The 22889-nt window shown below is 39.5% G+C and overlaps 1 protein-coding gene across 1 annotated transcript in view; it reads right to left on the reverse strand.

The window, feature by feature from the left end:
• The window catches only part of STX1A (syntaxin 1A), a 348539-nt gene that overhangs the window by 19537 nt on the left and 306113 nt on the right, over nt 1–22889 (reverse strand). The window contains exons 7-8 of the mRNA XM_053706325.1: nt 4901–4974; nt 4553–4690 (exon numbers count right to left, since the gene is read on the reverse strand). Coding sequence (XP_053562300.1) covers nt 4553–4690; nt 4901–4974 — 212 coding nt within the window. The remainder of the gene's footprint in view (nt 1–4552; nt 4691–4900; nt 4975–22889) is intronic.

Raw genomic sequence — 22889 nt, forward strand, 5'->3', positions numbered from 1 at the left:
CATAATAAACTGAGCCAAACATCCCCAGTGTCTGCAAAACTGCCATACAATAAACCGTTAACCTAGAAGGCTGATTAACTGTCAAAGTGCCAAATTCTCCTATATCAAAACCGGGAAAGAAATAGGCCCTTACCTCAAAAATCTGTCCGGCAGCAGGACAGCTCACTTGGTATGAGAGGGGCTTCCTACCTCACATGGACCTGTGGAAAAAAGAAAAGGCTGAGTAAACTTACTCAAACTTTCAACCAAGGGCAGCATGAAATTACTTGGGAGGCCCAGTGAGGATTATACCCCACAAGTTCCCAAATGCTTAAAGTGAAGGTTCATTTTGATTAATTAGTGCCCGTTTTTTAATAAACCTATTAAAAACAAGGGCACTTTAATACATCAAAATTGACATTTCACGGTTTTCTTCAAAAACTTACCTTTTAATCCTGGCAGCCGCTCCAGCACTTCCTCCGCCCGTCGCAAGCAGTCTTCTCGGGTCCAAAATGACGAATCCAGCTTCCTCCAATCACAGCATTGCATCAGGCAGAGAGTCCCCCAGTGGGGGGGGGGGGGGAAGCTGTGATTGGAGTAAGTCTGATTCATTATTTCTGACGTCTGCAGAGGCTTCCGACAGCCGGGGGAATCGCTGGAGCTGCTGCAAGGATTAAGGTACGTTTTTGAAGTAAACAGTGAAATGTCAACTTTGATGAATTAAAGTGCCCTTGTTTTTAATAGGTTTATTAAAAACCGGGCACTAATTCATCAAAATGGACCTTCACTTTAAAAGCCACCACTTGCTCTACTGAAGAGACTGACCTGAACAACGGCTAAACCCCAAGGAAAACCAGAGCAAACTTGCTTTGCTTAAAAAATAAACTCTTGATTGAAGAATCAGACACCTATCTTTACCCCTCCTTGCAACTGATACAGGCAAACAGAATGACTGTGGATTGTGGGTAGGGGGAGTGGTATTTAACAGCTTTTGCTGTGGTGATCTTTGCCTCCTCCTGCTGGTCAGGAGTAATATTCCCAACAGTAATTAAGATGATCCGTGGACTCATCGTGTCATTAGAAAGAAAAGGAATATAAACACCAACAGGACCAGCCTGTCAGAGACCGGATTCCTCAAGAGCTCAGAACTGGGATTAGATACACAAACAAAAGACAATCAGGAGTAGGATCAACATCCCTCCACTCGTCTAACGCTATTCGCCATCAGAATCAGAAGACTGAGGATCCGGTGACAAATAAAGACTGAAATCCTCCAAAGCCTCCAATACCTGCCTCAGCAGTACACGCAGGTGTGTCAGACTGAATCGAAAGGCAAAACCCATCTCCGGCGGGGCATTTGAAGGCCCTGACCCTGACTGATGTACCCCTAAAGCCTCAGAGGGAACCGCTCCACCAGAGGAGAGACCCATCTCACCTGGTGCCACCAGGTTAAGAGGACACAGGTAAGCTCTTCGCTGGCCCTCAGGAAGCTGTAAATGCACCAACGCCAAAAGTATGGCCATGCGCAACCGAGTAGCAACCTCTGGTGGAAATCTTTCCAGAGAAGGGGTAACGGTATTTGGGACAACTGCCTGTGTAGGAACAGAAAATTCCAGGGAACGCACTTCACGGGACACAGAATCCTCAGAGGCGGACGGCTCGGCGGTCTCTAATCTCTCCCAAGGGGACGAAAAGAGCACTCTATTACGGCATACAGGACATAATTGATTGGGCTGAATTACCCGGGCCTCCATACAATCTAAGCAGGAAACAGACTCTGAATCAGAGAAAATCCTCCTCAGAAAAATCAGAATCCTTCATAACTTGACCGGACAAAATTTGGGCAAAAATAACTGGCAACTCACACCCCCAATGGCTGGGGCACTCACCACCAAATATGACCCAGGCAAGTAGAGAACAGACCCTCTCCACCGACACTCGGTCAAGAATACTGAAATGGAGAACAAAAAAATGTGACCACGCTCTGTCACAAGATCCAACCCACAGGCCAAGGAAAAGCACGCCAGTCCCATCAAGAACTGCGTAGCTTGAAAAAAACAAAAAACTGTACGTTCCATAAAAGCCATGAGCCCCAACATCACTACACATAAGCAGACAGAATCACATAACAAATATGATTAAAGTCCCCCACTGTTCAATACCCCCCTCAGGAGATATTAACCCTAGATTCCATAAAGATAAAGGAGTCCCACTGAGACCCTGTGTTCTAGCATTACATTATATTCCCACAGTGAAAGGAAAATGAAACTATCTTACCGGAATCTATGCCATGGAACAGTAACACGGTCTTACAAGTTTGACAGATAGTAGCGTTGTTTCTGACATGGACTTGAGTGAAGAAAGCAGGAAGCGAAACTCGTCAATGCTGATTGCTGATGGAGCTGTTGATATGAGTCAGGATGGTTTCGCAGAAAGACTCTCCCTGCATCTCCGGACTCCAACTTTCATACATGCTCTCACTGAGAGGCTGACAGGACTACTTAAAACTCCAGTCCCATCACGAAGAATTCTACCCTCCATAACATCCTGTGTCGAAAGGCAAAGAATGACTGGGGGATGAGGGAAGTGGGGGAGGTATTTAAGCCTTTGGTTGGGATGTATTTGCCTCCTCCTGTTGGCCAGGTTCTGTATTCCCAAAATTAATGAATACAGCTGTTGAATCTCTCCGTTTTAAGAAGAAAACAGGATTTTAACCTCTCTATTGCACAATTGTTGTACAGATGGGATTGCACCTTTTTACCATGATTTAATAGGAACAGTGCCTTTGTGACTATGGGATTGTATCTTTTTAACTGGGAGTTCAATAATATAGCATAAAATGGAGACTGCTTTGTCGTGAACGTGTTGTAATCAAAGGCGTGATTCAGTTTGAAACTCTGGTCACAAAGATGTGGTCCTTTTTGAATCACAGTCACAATCCTGTTTGGAAGCCTGGTTCGCCTGTACTAAAAGTGGCAATGACGACAATGCAATGTGAACTAGATACAAACATTTACATAAAGTGATTGCCATATCTAGCTGTTGGGGTCCTGATCTCACTTTTCCTGAAGATCCCCTTAGCTGTACAGGATATCACATACTCAATACATATGTAAATGTGTGCCCTGCCCACTGCAGATGGACTACAAATAGTGATGAATAGAGCTTTAATGAATATAGACCATGTATACAAATACACAGCTAAATGTTGTCTGTGGCCATTTCAAAATGTCTGATACATAAAAAAAATGTCTCAAATTGTCTTGAAAAACTTGCAGTGATGTCAAAATGGCCAGTTCGGACCTTTATCAAGTGCCTTTAGGTGTCATATTCGATAAGTGTAAAATGGTCTTGAAAAAGTACTGAGAAAATAGCTGAAAACTCCTTCTTGTTGAAACATAAAGTGTCCTTTTCGGAATGAAAACCTACCAAAAACAAATCAGTCGATAGACTGTGATCAACCCCTAAGTGTTTTACTGCAGCATTAAAACAAATAGGTAAAGTTTCACATGGAAAGCTATTCAGATGTGTGTGTCCTGCACAGTGGCTGTAATGCTTGTGGAGGAACTTTACCTATGTACCCTCAAGGCAGACACACCTGCCTCTTTACAGTTGTTACAAACATAATTTACTAGAAAAAGTGATGTCATTTTTGCTGTAGAATGTTCCTGTAAGCTGAATAGCGCCCTGGACTGTTGGACCTCCTTCATTCCTGAATTTTGTTTAAAGTTGTTTTTAGTAACCCCTGTCACTAGGTAAGCAAAAAATGTCATAGCATTTGCTGCTTACAAAGCAATCACTTTGTGTATGACTCTGGTACATGAAAGATGCCAGGAGTCATTCTACTAGGCCCTACCGGGTGAGGAAACAGCCTTTTTTTAAATAATTATTGTGGAGACCAATTACTAATAAACCTTCAAAACCCCTTTAGCTACAAATGTAAATGGTCTGTGCCGCTAATATTAAATTATAGAAAGCTTGTATAGCTAGTCTTAAAATAAAAACATAGTGTGTTTTATTTTTCTATGCCATTAACAAGTAAAACCATTGGCTGTTTATATTAGTTATCTATCTGAACCTGGCAGAAAATAAAATGGATCTCTGAAACCTATTAGATATTTCTAGAGATGATGCTTGTATCATGTGAGTCACAATACCTGCATCTGTATTCCTTGTGTAAGGGTTAGAGGACAGAGACAATGACAAAAAGGAAAAGAGACAAACACATGCAGTGCATGCCAAGGTCACATATTTACAAGCAAATGAGAATAAAATAAACAAAGCACGGCACAAAGACAGGGCAACAGCCAATACCTACCAGCTGAGTGCTCATCCCACATGTAGCATGGTGAGTAAAGAGAGGAGGGAGGGTCAGAAACCCTTTGCCCAAACAGCAAGATATTGAGCACAGTACCTCCCATTACTGTGTAACCTCGACAATAAACATAATTCACCCCCTCCCATATGGTAAGAAAAAAATTATTTCAATAGAGAATTCATATGCCAAACCTTCAGGATTAAGCTAGTGGTCTAGCAAGAGTATGGCCAAACATGAGTGAAAGGTCCTACATACCTGACTCTCCACCAGCATTGCCATATCCATGAACATATCATGCAGTTCTCGGATACTGTTCTCCAGTTTAATGATTTCACTGTGCCGAGTCTCAATTTCGTTCAGTGCTTGTTTCGTAATATTGGAGTCCATGATTATCTGCAAATGGAAAATATGCAATTAGTTATTAGAATTGGAGAGAGAATATAAGTTGTTTGGATAATAGGTTATCTAGCCAAGAGACAAGTTGGTGAGAATTAGAGATATGTGAAGTCCAAGAGGAAGATATAGTTAATAAAACTCATTGAGTAGCCATAAAATAAATATATATTTTTTTAACAAAATCAGAGGAGCTTTGTCCTCACGTACCCCAGAAGAGAATATTGCTGGGTTTCCACTCTCGAGCATGTCCTCCAGTTCCTCGCTGGTTGTGGTTCTTCCAGCTGTATAGAATTAGAAGATGATAAAGTGAACATTACAATACATACAATGCACGCTAAGTTTAAATCATGAGTAGGCAACTTTACAGAGTATTTTACATTCCATTATTTGGTGTTTATCTCTGCTTGAACACAAGTTGATTTTTGACTGTGGTGCTCCAGTTGGATTTGTGTGATACAAAATGTGTAATTATGGGTATTAAATAGATAGATAATCCTTTTATTACCAATTCCCAAGTTTTGCATAACCAACACTGTTATATTAATACACTTTTTACCTCTATGATTATCTTGTTTTTAAGCCTCTGCAGACTGCCACCTTATTTCAGTTCTTTTGACAGACATGCATTTTAGCCAATCAGTGCTGACTCCTAGGTAACTCCACGGACATGAGCACAATGGCACACATGAACTAACACCCTCTAGTTGTGTAAAACTGTCAAAATTAGGGATAGGTTTTCAGGGCCGATACAGATTATTGGCCGCCTTTCAGGCCGATAATCGATAACAGGGGACGATATTCTGTACATTTAAAGTTTTGAAAAATCAACAATTTCTACACAAATCTGGTATAAACTGAACATGCTTATTAAACTTTTAAACATTCAAGGGACAGTCAAGTACAAAAAAACCTCATGATTCAAATAGGGCATGTAATTTTAAACAACTTTCCAAATTCCTTTTAGCACCAATTTTGCTTTGTTCTCTTGGTATTCTTAGTTTACAGCCAAACCTAGGAGGTTCATATGCAAATTTCTTAGACCTTGAAGGCCGCCTCTGCAATTGATAGTTTTTCACCACTAGAGGGTAGTGTGTTTCATATAGATAACATTGAGCCTCATGCATGTGAATTTACAGAGGAGTGAGCACTGATTGGCTAAAATGCAAGTCTGTCAAAAGAACTGAAATAAGGGGACAGTCTGCAGAGGCTTAGATACAAGGTAATCACAGAGGTAAAACGTGTATTATTATAACAGTGTTGGTTATGCAGAACTAAGGAATGGGTAATTAAGGGATTATCTATCTTTTAAAACAACAAAAATTCTGGTGTTGACTGTCCCTTTAAAAGTAAACAACTGGGAATAATAAAGTGCTTGAAAAACATAAATTATGCTTACCAGATAAATTCCTTTACTTCATAAAAAAGAACAAAGGAGGCACATTTGTTGCTGGAATGGGTAAGAATTGATATAATATAATAGAATATCTCAAAAAGGAACTAGAATTAAATACTTTTGTAAAAACTTACATTAAATGTGATCCTTTCCTGGAAAGTCACATATATACTCTTTACTCTGACTAAGATTGTAAGGAGCAACATTGAAGAAAGACTATTTGGATTCTTAAAGCAGAAGTTGAAAGGTGAGCGCTCACAGGAAAAACTTCTTTCAAAGGATCCTGAAACAGAAGTGGATCGAGACGTGACACAGGATACACCTAGAGGGAGACTGGCTGCCTGTGGTCACGTGATCCTTCTGAAACAACGCTGAGAAGCTTGAACACAGAATACGTGGTCGCTACATAGTAGCAGTTTCTACCACGCAGAAAGAAAATCCGAGTTGGAGAGTAACATCTGCTGACGACAGAACTTCACACATCGCAGTGACTTACACAGGAGTGTTTGGACATAGTCACTTGAGGTATGAGAGAGACCTGTTAAGCCGTTAAAAAGTACAGGCTCATTAAATCCATTCACACCTTAAGATTTGAAGAAATATTGATCTCTGCAAATTATAAAGGTTTATTGTTTGATCTGGAAGCGGATCTGACATTAGTCATTATTAGTAATCATTTAGAGTGTGAACATATTTATTGGTATTTTATTATTTTAGTTTAGTATGAATGGACACACCGGTGTGTGATTTTAGTGTATGAGGATTATATTGTATATGTATAATAAGAGAATGTCAGGTTTAGAATAAATATTTATATATCACAATTATATGAGCGTCATTATTGGTTATAATCATAGTGGTTCAGAAGGCATAAATATATAAAATATATTTATTATTTTCTTTGCTTTCACATTTGGGATTAATCATTGATAGCATTTGATAGTCTTAACATTTCAAATTTATTATTAAGGATCACATTTAATGTAAGTTTTTACCAAATTATTTGTTAATTCTAGTTCCTTTTTGAGATATTCTATTATATTATATCAATTCTTACCCATTCCAGCAACAAATTTGCCTCCTTTGTTCATTTTTATGAAGTGTTTTTTACTTGCAAATTAAATTTGGGATAATTTGCATTGTTTCTAGGAGGCAGAGTTTGGGAGCACATATAGGATCAAATACCCCACCCTCCTATTTGTTATTGTTTAAATTCCTTTCCTTCCTGGCAGGGAGAGTCCACAACTTCATTCCTTACTGTTGGGAAATACAACACCTGGCCACCAGAAGGAGGCAAAGACACCCCAGCCAAAGACTTAAATATCCCTCCCACTTCTCCTATCCCCCAGTCATTCTGCCGAGGGAACAAGGAAAAGTAGGAGAAACATCAGGGTATAAAGGTGCCAGAAGAAATAATATAAAAAGGGAGCCACCCATCAAAAAATAAATTACGGACGGGTTTGTGGACTCTCCCTGCCAGGAAGGAAAGGAATTTATCTGGTAAGCATAAATTATGTTTTTCTTCCATAAGGCAGGGAGAGTCCACGACTTCATTCCTTACTGTTGGGAAAACTATACCCAAGCTCCAGAGGACACTGAATGAATAATGGGAGGGAACAAAAAAAGAGGCGGACCCTATTCTGAGGGTACCACAGCCTGCAAAACTTTTCTCCCAAAAGCTGCTTCAGCCGAAGCAAACACATCAAACTTGTAAAATTTAGAAAAAAACTGTGTAAGGAGGACCAGGTAGCCTTACAAATCTGATCCATTGAGGCTTCATTCTTAAAAGCCCAGGAGGAAGCCACTGATCTAGTGGAATGAGCATTTATCCTCTCAGGAGGCTGTTGTCCCGCTGTCTCATAAGCTAAGCAGATGACACTCCTCAACCAGAAAGATAGGGAAGTCGTAGTAGCCTTCTGCCCCTTACGCTTCCCCATATAGATGACAAACAAAGAGGAAGATTGTCTGAATTCCTTAGTAGCCTGAAGATAGAACTTCAAGGCATGAACCACATCCAGATTGTAAAGCAAGCATCCCTTCGCTGAAGAAGGATTAGGCCACAAAGAAGGAACAACAATTTCTTGATTAATTTTACGGTCCGACACCACCTTAGGGAGGAACCCTAATTTAGAATGTAAAACCGCCCTATCAGCATGGAAAAGATGATAAAGGGAGTCACAATGTAAAGCAGAAATCTCAGAAACTCTGCACGCAGAGGCAATAGCCAGCAAAAAAAGAACCTTCCAAGATAACAATTTAATGTCAACAGTATGCATAGGCTCAAAAGGAGCCTTCTGCAAAACACTGAGAACAAGATTTAGGCTCCAAGGCGGAGACCCAGATCTAAACACAGGTCTGATCCTAGTCAGAGCCTTAACAAAGGACTGCACATCTGGAAGCTCAGCCAATCTCTTGTGCAGTAACACCGACAGGGCCGATATCTGTCCCTTCAGGGAACTGCAGATAGACCCTTCTCCAGTCTATCCTGGAGAAAAGATAAAATTCTGGCAACCTTAACCTTATGCCAGGAAAAGCCACGCTCCTCACACCAGTACAAGTAAGTCCTCCACACTTTATGGTAGATACAACGAGACTGGCTTACGAGCATGAACCAGAGTGTCGATGACGCTCTCAGAGAACCCTCTCTTGGCTAAGACTAAGCGTTCAATCTCCACGCAGTTAGCCTCAGGGAATCTAGATTTTGATGAACAAGGGGACGCTGTATCAGCAGATCTCTGCGACAAGGTAACCTCCACTGAGATGAGGACATCCCCACCAGATCTGCAAACCACGTCCTTCGCGGCCACGATGGAGCAATCAGAATCACTTATGCTCGCTCCTGCTTGATGCGAGCCACCACACGAGGGAGCAGTAATGGAGGAAAAAGATATACAGTATGAGTCTGAACCTCCATGGTACTGCTAGGGCATCTATCAATTCCGGCTGAGGATCCCTCAACCTCGACCCGTACCTGGGTAGATTGGAATTGAAGCGGGATGCCATGAGATCTATCTCTGCGTCCCCCACTCGCTGCATATCTCTGCAAACACCTCGGGTGGAGAGACCATTCCCCTGGGTGTAAGGATTGCCTGCTGAGGAATACCGCTTCCCAGTTATCCACACCCGGAATATGGATTGCTGACGGCGTACATCTGTGAGTCTCTGCCCACTGTAGTATCTGAGATACTTCTCTCATCGCCAAGGAACTTCTCGTTCCCCCCTGATGGTTGATATAGACAACCAAGGTTATATTGGTCTGATTGGAATCTGATAAACTGGGACGAACCCAAAAGGGGCCAAGCCTTCAAGGCACTGACGATTGACCGGAGTTACAATATATTGATCGGGAGGGAGGACTCCTCTTGAGTCCACAATCCTTGTGCCTTCTTGGCACCCCAAACGGCTCCCCAGCCTGAAAGTCACAATCTCCCAGGACGGTCTCAAGAAGCATGTGCCTTGAGACAGATGATCTGGATAGAGCCACCAAGAGAGTGAGTCTCTCGACAGGTTATCCAGTTCAGAAAGCATAACATTTCAGCATGTTCTCCTGTTAAACAGCTTCTGTTTTTTTCATATATGCTGCCACTTCACTAAAAACACGCTCACTTGGTACACTTTACAGATAAGGGTTAAAAGTAAAGTAAAAAAATATATACTGCCACTTGACAGGGAAAGAAAGGACATGTTGAAATATCAGTGCTAGATTTATTTATTTGCTTTAATTTTTAATATGCTCATATATTTACTGGATTGCAAATACCTTCCTGGTACTGAGGAATGGACTATAAGTTTCTTTATTATGTCACTTATGGCCAGTTTTATAAATGTGTAACAGCACCACCTAATGGTCAGAGCATTGTTATCCACTGCTAGGGAATATTGATACTAGTCTCCTATACTGCATAGCTTTCTACTCAAGATTTGTTTATTGTGGACATTTAATTGATGTGCCTAAACTATAATTTTTTTAATGTTTTTTTCTATGCCCATCAAAGGGGAAAATAAAACATGTAATTTAGCTCTATGTACTTCAGAGAAACTATGTAGCTTTAAGTGCCACTTAAAGTGAAAGTCAATCCTAGCATTTTTGAAACTATTGAAACAAATAAAGGGGACTTACATGAAGTATAAGATACTTCATGTAGAAAGCTCCATTATTTGTTTCAACCGATCGCCGTTCTGAGCTGCTAAGGAAGCCCAAGGAAGATCGCTGTTTTGCTTGACAGGTGATGTTTTCACCTCTTAGCCAATAGCCGTGCAGTAAATCCGGATTGGTGCCCTTGGGAGCCGGATTTACCGGTGAAAACGTCACCTCTTAGCAAATTTTTTTTTTGTGCTGTGGGCTTCGTTGGCATCTCAGAACGGCGATCGGTTAAAACAAATAAAAGAGCTTTCTACATGAAGTATCAAAAACGCTAGGATTGACTTTCACTTTAAAGATCACATTTTCTGTTTCACAAATGATATAGGTTTGTTTATGCAAGTCCATCTACAGGTCTGCCATTGGGGGTATGATAATTGGTAACTGAGCTCCCAGGAACACCTGGGCTTGAACTCTGCTATCAGTGCTATTTATTGCTATGCTATGTCCAGCTTATATGTGCTATAGATGATTTGTGTGATGATTTGTGTCACTTAAAACCACATAGTTTCCTTGAAGTACACAGAGCTAAATTTATTTTGATTTGCTCCATATCCGTAAATTTCTGTCCGATACCGATTATTTCTGAAATTCCAATATCGGCCTGAATAATCGACCGCACCAATAATCGGCCGCACCGACAATCGGTCTACCCCTAGTCAAAATGCATTCAGATAAGAGGCGGCCTTCAAGGGATTAGAAATTAGCATATGAGCCTACCTAGGTTTAGCTTTCAACAAAGAATACTTAGAGAACAAAGCAAATTTGATGGTAAAAGTAAATAGGAAAGTTGTTTAAAATTGCATGCCCTATCTGAATCATGAAAGTTTAATTTTGACTAGACTGTCCCTTTAAGTCTGAAAACAATGGGCTCTCCAAATCCTGTGAGAACTGGAAGTGCACACTCCAGCCTAACCCTGTTATACTCTACACAGCTATTGTTTCAGTTCATTTTATTTATATCAGTCCTTAATTGGTCGCCTGCAACATGACAGCACCTATTAATTGATGGAGACTAAAACTTTATACCTACTTCTTCAGTATTCAAACAACTCATATAATTAATAAATATCCTCAGACTAATATTTTGCTTTGACCACATCATTATACATAGCATTTATTCAGTATTTTATGTCCATTAACTTTGACAAGTTAGCAAACTATCGGCTACATTAAGAGGTCCTAACGCTACTTTTTTACGCCCGCTGGTATTACGAGTCTTGAAGGTTTAGTGTCACTGCACACTTTTTTGGCCATACCGCAAAATGACTTACGTAAACTTCGTAAAATCTTTTTTCTATGGGACTTCCATAACGCTGGTATTACGAGTTTGTCCTGGGAGGCCAAAAAGTGAGTGGTACACCCTACCCCCGTCAAGAGTCCTAACGCATTTAAAAGTCAGTAGTTAAGAGTTTTATGGTACAACGTCGTAACATAAAACTCATAACTAAAGTGCTAAAAAGTACACTAACACCCATAAACTACCTATTAACCCTTAAACTGAGGCCCTCCCGCATCGCAAACACTAAAATAAAATGATTAATCCCTAATCTGAAGCTCCGGACATTGCCGCAACTATAATAAACATATTAACCCCTAAACCGCCGGACTCCCGCCTCGCAAACACTAGTTAAATATTATTAACCCCTAATCTGCCATCTCTAACATCGCCGCCACCTATCTACATTTATTAACTGAAAAGTCTGTGTGTGTCGGCACTTACGTCCTCCAATAGTCAATATCCAATAATATATACGCTGAACTGAAAATGTCCAACTGAGGCTAATAAAAGCCTATAGATCTCCCTCCTCCACTCCTCTTACCTCCAATGCCAAATGGTAACACCACCAAATCGTTAGTGGCCTCTGTACAGACTACCGACCTTCATCTTGCTTACTCAAAGCATTTACGACCAGTCCGGCACTCGTAACCGATGATGACTGCTCCGTTCGGCTGTACACTCTCTCACGGCTCCTCACTATTGGCGTGTGACGTCACCATGTGTCTCCTACTTCCGGTTCCTGGACCTTCATCTCGGTCACTATTGCGGAGACTGCAAATTATTCGGTAAGAGGAGGAGGAGTAAAGTGGTGCTGGGAACGATTGCTGTGTAGATACTGTGCAACCTCCGTTTCAAGGAATCCAATCAAAGTACAAAATGAGGTGCACTCACATTCAGAAATAATAATCGGTTACGGCTTACTGAGCCGAAACATGTCAGCAGTCTGAGCCGAAACATGTCAGCAGTCAGTCCCTAGAGTGGACTGACTGACTAGGTACAATAATTATTAGTTATTAACTATTTAATAACTACCTAGCTAAAATAAATAGAAAAGTACCTGTAAAATAAAACCTACCCTAAGTTACAATAACACCTAACCTAACCCTACAATTAAATAAATTAACTAAATTAAAAACAATTAAATAAAATTAGCTAAAGTACAAAAACAAACAAACACTAAATTACAGAAAATAATAAACAAATTACAAGATATTTAAACTAATTACACCTAATCTAATAGCCCTATCAAAATAAAATAAAAAAGCCCCCCCCAAAATAAAAAAAGCCCTAGCCTAAACTAAACTATCAATAGTCCTTAAAAGGGCCTTTTGCGGGGCATTGCCCCAAAGAAATCAGCTCTTTTACCTGTAAAAAAAATACAAACAATCCCCCCAACAGTAAAACCCACCACCCACACAACCAACCCCCCAAATAAAATACTATCTAAAAAAACCTAAGCTCCCCATTGCCCTGAAAAGGGAATTTGGATGGGTATTGCCCTTAAAAGGGCAGTTAGCTCTATTACAGGCCCAAACCCTAACCTAAAAATAAAACCCACCTAATACACCCTTAAAAAAAACCTAACACTAACCCCCTGAAGATCGACTTACAGTTCTGAAGACCGGACATCCATCCTCAAGGAAGCGGCAGAAGTCTTCATCCAAGCCGAAGTCCTCAACGAAGCCGGGAGAAGTCTTCATCCAAGCCGGGCGAAGTGGTCCTCCAGACGGGCAGAAGTCTTCACCTAGATGGCATCTTCTATCTTCATCCATCCAACGCGGACCGGGTCCATCTTCAGGACATCCGACGCGGAGCATCCTCTTCATCCGGAGTCTTCTTACTGAATGAAGGGACCTTTAAGTGACGTCATCCAAGATGGCGTCCCTTAGATTCCGATTGACTGAGCGCAGTGGCACCAATTTCAGAAAAAGAAAGGACGCCTTTTCGTGTTAAGTTTTTAATTCAATGTTGAAGGTACAGAAAACCCCAAATTTTTATTTCATGATTCAGATAGAACATACAATTTTAAACAACTTTCCAATTTACTTTTATTATTAAATTTCTTTTGTTTTCTTGTTATCATTTGTTGAAAAGCAGGAAGGTAAGATCAGGAGTGTGCACGTGTTTGCAGTACTATATTGTGGCAGTTTTGCAACAGTGTTATACATTAGCAAGAGCACTAGATGGCAGCACTATTTCCTGTCATGTAGTGCTTCAGACATGTGCATGCTACCTACCTAGGTATCTCTTCAACAAAGAATAACATTCGAACAACGCAAATTTGATAATAGAAGTAAATTGGAAACTTTTTTTAAATTATATTCTCTGGCTGAATCATGAATGAAAAATGTTGGGTTTCATGTCCCTTTAAATATTAATTTCCTTATAAATGTCCCTAAGATCAGTAGAGACTATGATGTTCCTTTAATTGACCATGGATGTTTGGTTATAGGTTTGGGGAAAATCCAATCATGGAGAGAGTATTTTTAGTGTTTATTTAAAGAGCATTAGGTAGTAAAGACTGTAATTGAAAGTAGAAAGGAGCACATGATTCATAAAGGACAATGCACTGTCTATTGTTAAAGTATCTCTCTGATGATCACATATTTGCCAAGATATTCAGGCTGGGTATCCTGCAGAAATGTCATTGCTAAAATAGCACCAATTAAAATGTGTTTGAAATGTTACTATTAGTTTGTCACTATCAATTTTGATCACATTTTAAGCTTGTCACGTTAGAGGTTAATATTGGAATTAGGATTGGGTTAACCTCTTTGCTACATTTTGACCCTCCTGCACTCAGATAGGGATAACCATAGATACCGACCCATCAAAGGACGTCATCAAGTTATAGTGGCAAATTCTCAAATTGTGTACTGTTGGGCAATACCAGCTATACGGCTAGATTACGAGTTTTTCGTTTTGAGCTATGCGGTGCTAACGAGCAGTTTTGTCTCACCGCTCACTTACCTACAGCGCTGGTATTACGGGTTTTTACAAACCCGGCGTTAAAAGGCAAGAATGAGCGTAGAGCGAAATTTAGCTCCTTACAGCACTCCAATACCAGCGCTGCTTAAGTCAGCAGTGAGCTGGTCGTACGTGCTCGTGCACGATTTTCCCCATCAACGGGGAGAGCCAGCTGAAAAAAACTCTAACACCTGCAAAAAAGCAGCGTAAAACTCAGTTATGCAGCCCCATTGATTCCTATGGGGAAACATATTTTATGTTTACACCTAAGACCCTGACATAAACCCCGAGTCTAAACACCCCTAATCTTACACTTATTAACCCCTAATCTGCCGTCGCCGACACCTGCATTATATTTATTAACCCCTAATCTACCGCTCCAGACACCCGCCGCCACCTACATTATACTTATGAACGCCTAATCTGCTGCCCCCAACATCGCCGACACCTACATTATATTTATTAACCCCTAATCTGCCGCCCCCAATGTCGCCGCAACCTACCTACACTTATTAACCCCTAATCCTGCCGCCCCTAACATCGCCGCCACCTACCTACATCTATTAACCCTAATCTGCCGCCCCCAACGTCGCCGCCACTATACTAAATGTATTAACCCCTAAACCTAAATCTAACCCTAACACCCCCTAACTTAAATATAATTTAAATAAATCTAAATACAAATTACTATCATTAACTAAATTATTCCTATTTAAAACTAAATACTTACCTATAAAATAAACCCTAAGATAGCTACAATATAACTAATGATTACATTGTATCTAGATTAGGTTTTATTTTTATTTTACAGGCAAGTTTGTATTTATTTTAACTAGGTAGAATAGTTACTAAATAGTTATTAACTATTTACTAACTACCTAGCTAAAATAAATACAAATTTACCTGTAAAATAAAACCTAACCTAAGTTATATTAACACTTAACAATACACTATAATTAAATAAATTACATCAACAACAATTAAATAAATTAAATAAAATTAGCTAAAGTACAAAAACCCCCCACTAAATTACAGGAAATAATAAACAAATTACAAGATATTTAAACTAATTACACCTAATCTAATAGCCCTATCAAAATAAAAAAAGCCCCCCCCAAAATAAAAATAAAAAAACCTAGCCTAAACTAAACTTCCAATAGCCTTAAAAGGGTCTTTTGCGGTGAATTGCTCAAAGAAATCAGCTCTTTTACCTGTAAAAAAAAAATACAAACAACCCCCCCAACAGTAAAACCCCCAAATAAAATACTATCTAAAAAAACCTAAGCTCCTCATTGCCCTGAAAAGGGCATTTGGATGGGCATTGCCCTTAAAAGGGCAGTTTGCTCTTTTGCGGCTCAAACCCTAATCTAAAAAATAAAACCCACCCAATACACCCTTAAAAAAACCTAACACTAACCCCCTGAAGATCGACTTACTGTTCTGAAGACCGGACATCCATCCTCAAGGAAGCGGCAGAAGTCTTCACCCAAGCCGGGCCGAAGTCCTCAACAAAGCCTGGAGAAGTCTTCATCCAAGCCGGGCGAAGTGGTCCTCCAGACAGGCAGAAGTCTTCATCCAGACGGCATCTTCTATCTTCATCCGACGCGGAGCGGCTCCATCTTCAAGACATCCGACGCGGAGCATCCTCTTCAAACGACGGCTTCTTACTGAATGAAGGTTCCTTTAAGTGACGTCATCCAAGATGGCGTCCCTTAGATTTCGATTGGCTGATAGAATTCTATCAGCCAATCGGAATTAAGGTATAAAAAATCCTATTGGCTGATGCAATCAGCCAATAGGATTGAAGTTCATCAGGATTGAAGGATTGCATCAGCCAATAGGATTTTTTATACCTTAATTCCGATTGGCTGATAGAATTCTATCAGCCAATCGAAATCTAAGGGACGCCATCTTGGATGACGTCACTTAAAGGAACCTTCATTCAGTAAGAAGCCGTCGTTTGAAGAGGATGCTCCGCGTCGGATGTCTTGAAGATGGAGCCGCTCTGCGTCGGATGAAGATAGATGACGTCTGGATGAAGACTTCTGCCTGTCTGGAGGACCACTTCGCCCGGCTTGGATGAAGACTTCTCCAGGCTTTGTTGAGGACTTCGGCCCGGCTTGGGTGAAGACTTCTGCCGCTTCCTTGAGGATGGATGTCCGGTCTTCAGAACAGTAAGTCGATCTTCAGGGGGTTAGTGTTAGGTTTTTTTAAGGGTGTATTGGGTGGGTTTTATTTTTTAGATTAGCGTTTGAGCCGCAAAAGAGCAAACTGCCCTTTTAAGGGCAATGCCCATCCAAATGCCCTTTTCAGGGCAATGAGGAGCTTAGGTTTTTTTAGATAGTATTTTATTTGGGGTTTTACTGTTGGGGGGGTTGTTTGTATTTTTTTTTTTACAGGTAAAAGAGCTGATTTCTTTGAGCAATTCACCGCAAAAGACCCTTTTAAGGGCTATTGGAAGTTTAGTTTAGGCTAGGTTTTTTTTTTTTTTTTTGGGGGGGGCTTTTTTTATTTTGATAGGGCTATTAGATTAGGTGTAATTAGTTTAAATATCTTGTAATTTGTTTATTATTTCCTGTAATTTAGTGGGGGTTTTTTGTACTTTAGCTAATTTAATTTAATTTATTTATTGTTGTTAATGTAATTTATTTAATTATAGTGTATTGTTAAGTGTTATTGTAACTTAGGTTAGGTTTTATTTTACAGGTAAATTTGTATTTATTTTAGCTAGGTAGTTAGTAAATAGTTAATAACTATTTAGTAACTATTCTACCTAGTTAAAATAAATACAAACTTGCCTGTAAAATAAAAACAAAACCTAAGCTAGATACAATGTAATCATTAGTTATATTGTAGCTATCTTAGGGTTTATTTTATAGGTAAGTATTTAGTTTTAAATAGGAATAATTTAGTTAATGATAGTAATTTGTATTTAGATTTATTTAAATTATATTTAAGTTAGGGGGTGTTAGGGATAGATTTAGGTTTAGGGGTTAATACATTTAGTATAGTGGCGGCGACGTTGGGGGCGGCAGATTAGGGGTTAATAAATGTAGGTAGGTGGCGGGCGATGTTAGGGGCGGCAGATTAGGGGTTAATAAGTGTAGGTAGGTTGCGGCGACATTGGGGGCGGCAGATTAGGGGTTAATAAATATAATGTAGGTGTCGGCGATGTTGGGGGCAGCAGATTAGGCGTTCATAAGTATAATGTAGGTGGCGGCGGTGTCTGGAGCGGTAGATTAGGGGTTAATAAATATAATGCAGGTGTGGGCGACGGCAGATTAGGGGTTAGATTAGGGGTGTTTAGACTCGGGGTTTATGTCAGGGTCTTAGGTGTAAACATAAAATGTGTTTCCCCATAGGAATAAATGGGGCTGCGTAACTGAGTTTTACGCTGCTTTTTTTGCAGGTGTTAAGAGTTTTTTTCAGCCGGCTCTCCCCGTTGATGGGGGAAATCGTGCACGAGCACGTACGACCAGCTCACCGCTGACTTAAGCAGCGCTGGTATTGGAGTGCTGTAAGGAGCTAAATTTCGCTCTACGCTCATTTCTTGCCTTTTAACGCCGGGTTTGTAAAAACCCGTAATACCAGCGCTGTAGGTAAGTGAGCGGTGAGACAAAACTGCTCGTTAGCACCGCATAGCTCAAAACGAAAAACTCGTAATCTAGCCGTATAGCTGGTATTGCCCAACAGTACACAATTTGAGAATTTTGCCACTATAACTTGATGACGTCCTTTGATGGGTCGGTATCTATGTTATCCCTATCTGAGTGCAGGAGGGTCAAATGTAGCAAAGAGGTTAACCCAATCCTAATTCCAATATTAACCTCTAACGTGACAAGCTTAAAATGTGATCAAAATTGATAGTGACAAACTAATAGTAACATTTCAAACACATTTTAATTGGTGCTATTTTAGCAATGACATTTCTGCAGGATACCCAGCCTGAATATCTTGGCAAATATGTGATCATCAGAGAGATACTTTACAATAGACAGTGCATTGTCCTTTATGAATCATGTGCTCCTTTCTACTTTCAATTACAGTCTTTACTACCTAATGCTCTTTAAATAAACACTAAAAATACTCTCTCCATGACTGGATTTTCCCCAAACCTATAACCAAACATCCATGGTCAATTAAAGGAACATCATAGTCTCTACTGATCTTAGGGACATTTATAAGGAAATTAATATTTAAAGGGACATGAAACCCAACATTTTTCATTCATGATTCAGCCAGAGAATATAATTTAAAAAACGTTTCCAATTTACTATTATCAAATTTGCGTTGTTCGAATGTTATTCTTTGTTGAAGAGATACCTAGGTAGGTAGCATGCACATGTCTGAAGCACTACATGACAGGAAATAGTGCTGCCATCTAGTGCTCTTGCTAATGTATAACATTGTTGCAAAACCGCCACAATATAGTACTGCAAACACGTGCACACTCCTGATCTTACCTTCCTGCTTTTCAACAAATGATAACAAGAAAACAAAAGAAATTTAATAATAAAAGTAAATTGGAAAGTTGTTTAAAATTGTATGTTCTATCTGACTCATGAAAATAAAAATGTGGGGTTTTCTGTACCTTTAACATTGAATAAAACTTAACATGAAAAGGGTGTCCTTTCTTTTTCTGAAATTGGTGCCGCTCGTGTTTTCCACTGCGCTTAGGTACTTGGCACTGGGTTGGCTGCGAGTAAGCAATGGGAGGGCGGTGGAAAGCTCTGGAGGCAGCATTGCCTTTAATTGAAGGACGCCTGCTTGATCAGGTTATGCATGTCTTTCTTGTGTTAAAAAAGGCTCTCTTTAAATGGAAATGAAACACATTGAGATATTAATATAAAATGATTATGTGCAGTAAAACTCTTTCATTATTTATTCTGAGAAACTGGACATACACACTGAAGACTTCACAAACATAACACTGCTACATATCTGCCCCTAACTGACCTCAGAAGAGGTGATAAGATACTGCAAAACAATGAACGTTTTGTAGACAAATCATGACTACTCCAGCAACAGGTCATGTTGGCTCCTACAAATAAGGCAAGTGGTGGCTAGGGGTTTGAGCCTTGAAAAAACAACTGCGGCAAACAAGGTGTTAAACGTGTTTGGAAAACATTAACACTCAACTATTACGTTAATGTATTGCAATAATACACAAAAGTCTCACAATTAGCTCTCAAATTATACACTAAAAATATGACACTATTCTGACTTATACTCTGTAACAATAAAAAAGTATATGATGTGCTATTCTCCTGCCCATCATGCAATCTGACCAAAAACTGGAGATGTTTGTATTTTCACAACTGGCCTTATTTATGGATGTTTTGTCTTGTTAATGGATGTTGTAATCACCCCACTTGTGTATCATTTTAAATGTCCATGGGTTTGTTATAATAGGCACTATACCTCCAGTAGCCTCCAGTGTAATGTTAGCTATTAGTGGTCTAGACATGGGTGTTCAGTTGCATAACAGGACACTTCTTTTATTTCTAAATAAAGCAGCCGCTTTCCCAGTAAATCCTCTGCCCCCTCCAGCACAGCCCAAGGACATTTCCGGCCCTGTCAGATATATCCCAATCTCCTTTACTTCCTGTCCCTGTCATGCAGTGAGCACACTGTCACCTGGGATATGTGCTCTGGCAGGGATGATGTAGCCTTCATGGAAATAGATAAGACGTTTTCTGAGCAGCAATTTGTGACTCTGGAGCACATTAGCTCTTACCCACACACCTCTCTTCCTCCTAAATCCCAAGGCTTCTGTTGGTGGAAGATAGATATTGTGCACACATTTAACTGTAATACAGAATTCTTTTTAGGTGAAAAAAGGCTTTTATTAGTTAGTTTCTATGGAAACATCAAAACTATATGTATAGGATTGGGTCTAGTAATTGATTGCAGGTGGATAGTACATTTTCCTATATTTAATTAACATTGACTAGCAACTTCCTGACTTGTAAATTATACTGAGATTATTCCATCCCTGGATAGGATTATGCATTTACCTTGTATTTATAGGTTTTATGTATTTATCTCCATTCTCCTCCACTTTCCCTAAAGAGGCCAAAACGCAAACTCTGTAATCCAGGTGTTCTTGAAAATGTTGCAAACTGCCTACACCAGATATATATTTGATAAGAACAGTGCAAACATATTCACAGCTAATCACAACTAACCACAATTAAAGGAACATTAAACACAAAAGAATCAATGGAAAAGCACTTTGTTTACATTTCAAATGAGTAGCAGATTTTTTCTGACAAATTTCAAAGTTAGTTAAATTTTCCTTCCCCTTACATCATGTGACAGCAATCAACCATATACATATATTCTGAGAATTCTTGCACGTGCTCAGTAGGAGCTGGTGTCTCAGAAAGTGTGCATATAAAAAGATTTTGCAATTTTAGATAATGGAAGTGAATTGAAAGTTGTTTAAGTTTGCGTGCTCTATCTGATTCATGAAAGTTTAGTTATGACTTCAGTGTTCCTTTAAAAGGGACAGTAAACCTTGAGATTTTATATAAAATGTTAAGTTATGTGTAAATGAAACAACTTTGCAATATATTTGTTATTTCCCCCTTTCATGTAAATTAGCTCTGAAATAGAGCAAATTCTGATACACAGAACTTAAATTGCACGCTGACGAGTTCTCAATGCTAACTCTGCTACATATATGTTCCTTTATTGGCTTTATAAGATAACAACTGCTAACAATGCACTCAATACTAACATTTAGTCTGGGGCTAGCCTTGTTGGCATGGAGTTTCGCTATTGATAAATAATTGCAGTTAAAAGGATGTTAATGCGTTTTAAAAACATTTACACTTGGATGATATGTTATTCCATAGCAACACAACAGAAATGTCTTGTATTTACAAGATGTTTAGTCTCCCGTTAAGGAGGATAAAATAAATATATTCACAAGTGTTTTAGAGTAGTTTTGGTGAGTAAAACAAATTAGGCAAAAACACAAGCTCCACTATATAGTGGTACACAAAAGTACAGTGGACTGACATGAGGGAATTTGTGTTTAAAAAGGAAACAACTAGAAGCATGACCAGAATCCTTTGCTACAGTGGAAACACTGATGATTTCTGTGGAGAAATGTGCAGTTTGACTTTACAATGATCTACACACAGGAAGGTTTCCTTTTGTCATTTGCTTTACTGACAATATTTATGATTTGTATGGATGCTATACCATATTTACTATACAGCAATCAGAAACCATGTGCTTGTGAGGTCTAATAAAACCGCACAAAATGTGTCCTGCTGCAGAGGCGTAACTAGAAACCACAGGGCCCAGGTGCAAGAATCTAAGAAGCCCCCCCCCCCCCAAATGAAATGATACATCCACCTGTGCACCCCTTCTTTGTTCTCAGTTTGTTTGGCTTTGTAAGCTCGCATGGTGTGACTGTGTTAGGGACTCAGGCAGTGAAAGGACCTTGACGTGGTGCCAGAGCTTTTCCCCATTTGACCAGATGCGGTAACTAACCTTTCCAGTTGTGATTTTATCTTAGCTGTGAGCTAGCTGGTGAGTGCTGGGTTGTCCTCTATGTGTTGTATTACTTTTTGTTTGTAATCCCCCTTGTTTCTTGCACCATTCCTGACTGGGGTTAACTGCCTGTGGCTCTGGTGACATCACAGCTTTTTTGGAGTGCTATTTAGCACCCAGGGCTGTGATGTTGCTGAGTCACTGAATGTGTACCTAGTCCGGTTTTTATATATATATATATATATATATATATATATATTATATATATATATATATATATAATATATTTATATATTACATTCCAGTTTACTGCCCCTTTTTGCAAGGACTTTCCAGATGCAAGGAGGCATTTTATCTAAGATTTTTACATCTGCATAAAATGTTATACTCTCAGACTAAGATTCCTCAGTGTTTGAAATGAGACAGTTTACACTACAGCTGACTTAATTTTGAAATACATACCAACAAGCCTAAATTCTGCATTTAACCAGATCTAATGTATGAGTACCACAGGCTTATGGTTCCACCAAGACCATATAGAGTACAGCATTTTCAAAATCCATAAGTACAGCTGACAGATGGGAACATTTGTAACACTATATTTGAAGTGGTGCTCTTGGTTGGGGAAAAATGGGGAAAAAACAAACATATGTCAACCTTTTAAAGTACTTTTCTTCATCTAGTCATCTACTCAGATCATTAATGTACAATTTTGAATTCACAGAATTATTTTTGTTTGTACATTTACAAATATGATCTCTTAATTTCTGCAATTTTTTTATCATGCATGTCACACACTGTTGATTTAGGGGATGCAATGTACATAAATGTTTCCTCCTGTGAGTGTTTCTGTGGGTGTCTGTGTTTATGTCTTTGGGCTTTGGTTTGTGTCTCTGAGTGTGTATGT

Source organism: Bombina bombina, chromosome 3 (genome assembly GCF_027579735.1).
Source record: "Bombina bombina isolate aBomBom1 chromosome 3, aBomBom1.pri, whole genome shotgun sequence".
NCBI classification, from domain to species: domain Eukaryota; kingdom Metazoa; phylum Chordata; class Amphibia; order Anura; family Bombinatoridae; genus Bombina; species Bombina bombina.